At 41.3% G+C, this 6,000-nt stretch overlaps 1 protein-coding gene across 2 annotated transcripts in view; it reads left to right on the top strand.

Annotated features, from left to right (window-relative positions):
* Nucleotides 1-1,039: 1,039 nt before the first annotated feature.
* acsf3 (acyl-CoA synthetase family member 3) overlaps nt 1,040-6,000 on the top strand; it is a 28,225-nt gene continuing 23,264 nt past the window's right edge. The window contains exons 1-4 of one of the 2 annotated variants that reach the window (XM_041059853.1): nt 1,052-1,083; nt 2,326-2,393; nt 3,003-3,136; nt 5,278-5,433. In XM_041059853.1, the coding sequence (XP_040915787.1) occupies nt 3,062-3,136; nt 5,278-5,433 (231 nt within the window). In that variant the 5' untranslated portion in view covers nt 1,052-1,083; nt 2,326-2,393; nt 3,003-3,061. Of the gene's footprint in view, nt 1,084-2,325; nt 3,137-5,277; nt 5,434-6,000 lie in introns of both variants that reach the window. The other variant, XM_041052157.1, reaches the window with a different exon arrangement.

Genomic DNA, 6,000 nt, shown 5'->3' with positions numbered 1-6,000 from the left:
GCAGCATCTCCACTGGATCTGCAGGTCTTCAAAAACGGGGCAAGGTCTGGCCAACAAACACCAAGCTGAGATAAGAACCACATTATATTCTGAAACTAGCTGTCTCTGTGGCTGTTATGAACGCTACTTCTAACATCTAGTACAAAGTACTATATCAGATCATGTGTACTATTTAAACTTAAGAAATATCAAAAGAGAAAAAGGCTGAAATCGCTCTAAAAAGACTAAATTAATCCCACCTAAAAACAATGTATTCACCACAGATGTGGAACACATGACAAATGAACTCAATGTCAAAATTGAATTTTTGTATAGAAACAAATCATGCTTCTCTTTTGCCGGTCAGAAGACCACGGTACAACCTAAGATTATGTCTGCTCTTGATTATAGTGATATATGCCTCCTCCTCCATCTTAAAGCTTCTTGATTCTGTGTATCACAGAGCACTGTACTTTATCACAGAAAACAATTTCCTCACGCACTTATATGAAAAGATGCGATGATCCTCTTTAACTGACAGAAAATCTATCTGCAAGGCCCTGCTACATACACTGCCTCATTACCTCTACTCTGGTCTCACATAAACAGAGTACAATCAAGTCACAGAATATTTCAATGTTAGCTGTACCACGTACTCAAACTGAACTTGGACGAACAGGTCTCATGTACTGGGTTATTCCCAAAGGCACTGAGCTGCAAAAAAAATTGAAACTAGTTTCTCCTTTTATTTAACGATAGGAAAAGACTCTACTCCAGTATTTACAGTTTCACTTGTAATTGCTTCTCTGAATGTAAGATCATGATCTCAGTTGAGACAACTTGTGTAAATAAAGGATTAAAGTAATTAAGTAAGCGCAGTGAAATAATTGTATAAGGTGAAATGTGTTTAAATGGATGGAAGTAAAATGCCATCCATTAAAGTACCAGTATTTTTAGGGTCTCAGTCGCCACATAGGAGCTGGGTTTATTTATGTGTGCCTACGAGTCGGGAACCGTGCACGCGGCATTTGTTTCATGCCGGAAGATTCATTCCGTTGCACCGTCCTTCACTACAAGAGTTACCGGCTTTTGTTTTGAGGAAAGGTGAGTGTGAATTAACAGAAATTTGAGTACAACAGAGCAGCGGTATTGTTGAAGACGTATTCAGATATTATTCGCTGTAGAAAGTTTTAGTTTCTGTATTATCGTCCGATCGCGGTCTCAAGTCTGTCACTATCAGTTACATAAATCATGTCAAATGTCATTGTAACGTCAGCTGTACCTGAACTGACTCCGACAACTTTGGTGCCAGTAACAAAAAGAGCAGGTACTCGGTTAATTTTATTTTCAGTCCTTGTTCTAACCGGACATTGTTTCGGTTCATTTGCACTGAATAACGTTGTAGCTGGAAAACGTTAACACATCACTTCACTTTTCAATGTCAGCCATCACCTGTTTATACCCCCTGTTTACAGAAGTTACTGAAAATCATGATTTTAACATGGTTTTAGAAACTGAATAGGAAAACGTCATAGACAATGGAGGCAGTCGCACAGCTACAGACACTGTCCTTTCCATCCATTTCCAAACTAAACTTACTTCTAATATCAAGTTGACATCTTCACACTCCTTTTTTTTTTGTATGACCAACAGTACAAAAACTCGACACCACTGAGACATTCCATTACTTTTGTGCTTTGACTGTACATTTATTGTCACAGAAAGCACTATTCTGCCTGTGAGAACGGTTGCATAATGGTTTCTGTGGCTTTGGAGGGAGCTCTCCAAAGTCTGACAAAATAGTCTTGATGATATCATCTCAGGACTTGAGCCTTCAGATTTTTAGCAGAGAGCCTGTGCTGCAGTCTGGAGGTGTGCGATGTCATGAGTTGTGATATGGAAAATATCGGATCTAGTGTGGGGGTTTACCCATATTTGAGACTAGAAGCCAAGATATATCTGCCTCTGCTGATTCAGTTTTGACAATCCATCTCTTGTAAGTCCCCTAGCTTTATGGAGCAGCAACACTAAAGCGCTGGAGTGCTCCTTTAATTTGTCTAATTTGTCATTAATCATTGCTTTTTTCATTCTGCCCCTTTCTATGCTCATCATATTTAAAAATGATAAAAGAAACAACACATTGAAGCTGCATGTAGTGTGTTTGTGTTAAATCCTGTAATGCTAAATGAATGAATCTAAAGAAGAAAGTGATTGCCAGTCAGTCAAATTGAATATTACTGAGGGAGAGACAGATTCATACAGTATTTTCCTTTCAGAGAGGATGTTGATCTTTGCCTGCTGCCCAAAAAATTAAGCTCACATACCTTTTTTCCTTTCAACTCACAGATATTGTCTGATGTGAGCATGTGCAAGGGACTGAGGATGAAGCCATATTGAGGTTCAAGCTCTGAAGGGTATGATAAGCTGAGTCTCTAACATGCTGTCAAGACTTGTTGCTGCTACCTGCCACTCTCTGAAGTGGACTTCGCCCCACTGTAAAGCCACTCTTCACAGAACTTATTTCCTATCAGAGCCAGGGCAATGGCTACTGGGAACTGTGGTTCAAAGAAGGGCACACAGGTGGACTACAGCCCCATCCTCAAGGGTAAACCAGAAACCAGTGTTTGTCAGAGCTCCAGCATTTGGAGATAAGCTTGCTATCATAGACAGCAGTGGCAGTCACAGCTACCAGCAGCTGTATTCCAGCAGCTTAGGTCTTGCAGATAGAATCAGTACCACTCTCAACTCTAACTTTGGTGGTCTGGACGGAAAACGAATCTCCTTCCTGTGTGCTAACGATGCTTCCTATACAGTGGCACAGTGGGCGGCTTGGATGAGTGGTGGGACAGCAGTGCCGCTCTACCGAAAACACCCTCAGTCGGAATTGGAGTACATCATCTCTGATTCCCAAAGTTCACTGCTGGTGGTGGGGCATCCCTATGCTGAAACCCTCGAGCCACTGGCACTGAAGCTGGGGCTGCCATACCTGACACTGCCTCCTACTTCTAACTTGGGCACTTTAGATGGCGCAGATACCCAAGAGAAGGAAACAGCCATCACAGACTGGGCTGATCGGCCAGCTATGATCATCTACACCAGTGGTACAACGGGGAGACCCAAGGGAGTTCTACATACGCACAGCTCTATTCAAGCCATGGTAAATGTCGTCTTTTAAACCATAATTACTTTGAACACAAAGCAAATTACTTCCAGCTCCTGGTTGTCATAGACTCATAGGCTTCTAGTGGCAGCAGTTGATGTTCATTTGTAGCTGGTGCTAATGGACTAAAAAGCTAATGGCTAATTAAGATGTCATCTGCGAAGTCTTTCTACAGGAGGTACCTTGTGCAGGTAGAGATTATGAGGTGACTATCCAAAGCTCCACAAAACTAACCAATATAGAAACATGGAATTGTATGCATGTTTCAGCAGTGTTTGGGCATCCACCCCATATCCATATCCATATCCATATCAGATTCACTGATTAGCATTGTTCCTCTATTGTTCCAGTCGAGGTTTCTAAATAATCACTCATTCATGCCACTAAGGATCTCCTGAAGATTTTCCTGTATATTTTTAAGGGGAATTGACCTACATGTCCAATAGTGTGGAAAATTGAATCACTGTGAAAGTCGGCAGAGCTTCATTTGTCTCTGGTTGGCCCAGGGAAGTGAGTGAGTGAATGATTAAGTGAGTCTGTCTGTTTTCCTGGAAGGCAGCAACGTCAGGTTGTCAGAGTTCCTGGAAAGCTCCACTGTCGGGTTACTGTGAGTGAATTCTTGAGACAAACCTGAAAGGAAAATAAATCTGCCAAATTCAAGCTCGGATTTAAGATGACCATCAAATTCCCGTCTTCCGTGTCCACTATTTTTAATGTGTTTAACAGTGTGCGCATATACACTAAATGTTTTTTGCAATATTTTGGGTATTGAAATGTCTGATAGTGCCATCACAGACAGCGATGTAGCATTTTAATATTATTATTGTTACCTAGTGAATGGAAAAATACATACCAGCTCCCTAACCTAATTACTGAGGTGCACTGTACCTGTGGTGTGTTTTGTGCATGATGCTAGTTAAAAAAAAAAAGCAAACATCATGAACAGTTTCAGAGGAGTACCGAATGCCATCTGAGTGATCAGAAACTGCCGTGACATCTGTAACAAAAGACCACTCCACACTGACCTGCATGGCCGAGTGATTGGTGTTCTGATTTCAAATACTGACTGTCAGAACAAACATTTACTTGAGTTCTGATCTCAGCATGAGCTTTTCTGCAGGTGTGTCAGAAATTTCTATCAGTGATGTTTTCAGTTATTTTGCAAGATTATACTTCATTATCTGCTTGCATCTACAGTGAACAGGACATGATAAACAGAACACCTGTACAATATAATGTAAAAATTGTGAAAAATACTCCAGCAATCCACTACTTAAAATTCAGGAACTGTACAGTAAGGCAGCACTTATAATTTGGAATTGCATAATAACAATTAGCTTCTGAAATGTTATAAATCAGAAACAAAGAATGAAAACCCTTAAATATGTCAGGAAACACTGTCATCCAAAAGGTTTTGTTGATGTATGTAGCATTTCTGAGCCTTTTTTATTGTTTGTTGGGGATTTTTCATTTATTCCTGAAAAAAACTAACTACTGAAAATGTGAAATTGTGCGGGGATACACTATTTTTGTGCAGCTACAATCACAGCAGCAATCTCCTATTCATAACATCAAAGACAAACAGCAGATTTTACCATTCTTTTTACACTAAATATTATCTGTTTTCAGTTTGCATGTCACGTAAGGAGAAATTATTTGTGGAACAGATGTATACAGACTCCTCCACCTAGAGGAACAGTGGTAGACCACAATGCGGTTAGACTGTAATCATTTTTAGCTAGTATTATGCTGTCAAATTGCGACCAAATTTGTTGATCATAGGGGTCTCTGGGCACTTCAGAAGTCGTTCTTGTACAAGCCGTAAATTACTAATTGTGATATGAATACAGCAGGTTAGGGGGAGACAAGGTACAGAAAGTTAAACGAGTAAAATACATCACAAGAGCACAAAATTGCACATGATCCCAAGAATTACCCTGCTCAAGGACGAGGTTCAAGATCAAAGTTTATTTAATTCATCCATAAAAACATGGATATTATAGTGCTCCCATTATGAACAATAAGATAAATACTACCAGAGCACGCTAATACCTAGTCACAAAAATCAACCAATCAATATGATGTCCTGACCCCCTCCTCTCTTTCCTCCCCACTCCTTCCCCCTCTCTCCCTGTCAGGTCCAGTGTCTGGTTTCAGAGTGGGCGTGGACCAGAGATGATGTCATCCTCCACACCTTGCCGCTTCACCACGTGCATGGCATCATTAACAAGCTGCTGTGCCCACTCTGGGTGGGCGCCACCTGTGTCATGCTGCCTGAATTCCAGCCTCAGAAGGTCTAAACTGCACTTTATCTCTGTCTTTTCTTATTCCAACTCTTGATACAGTAAACCTTTCATTAACAACCCTGAGCAAAAGAGGCAGTTGTACAGCTGTAAGGCTTGGGAGGCAACTACAAGAGCTAAGCTATCATTGACAGTGAGGCTTAGAAGTACTTCAGATTTAGAAGTCCTGAATGGACTAAGTGGGTTGAAAAAGATCTTCAGTTCTTTTCATATCAATCCCTCTTTCTCTCTGTTTCCCCTTCCACTTTTCTTCATCCCTTCTTTGTCCTCACTTCATCTCCTCTCCCTCTCTCCTCCTATCAGTCTCTTCTCCTTCTCCTTCTCCTTCTCCTTCTCATCCTCCTCCTCCTTCTCCTCCTCCCCCTCCCCTCCTCTCTGCCTGTCAAACTAAGTGTTTGGGGCTCAGTGATGAATTGCCCTGTGTGGCTTTGTGTCTGACCAATGCCGACTCACGGCAGGGGCTTAAGCAGCAGATCAATCGATGAGCTGACATTGAAGGATGATAGTGCTTGTTTGGCCCTGAGAAGGGAGGGGAAGATGGGGTGCTAAGTGTGTGTA

The sequence above is a fragment of the Toxotes jaculatrix genome, chromosome 1, assembly GCF_017976425.1.
Source record: "Toxotes jaculatrix isolate fToxJac2 chromosome 1, fToxJac2.pri, whole genome shotgun sequence".
Lineage (NCBI taxonomy): Eukaryota > Metazoa > Chordata > Actinopteri > Toxotidae > Toxotes > Toxotes jaculatrix.
Note: the sequence above shows the minus strand (reverse complement) of the source record. Positions and strands in the feature narration are given on the sequence as shown.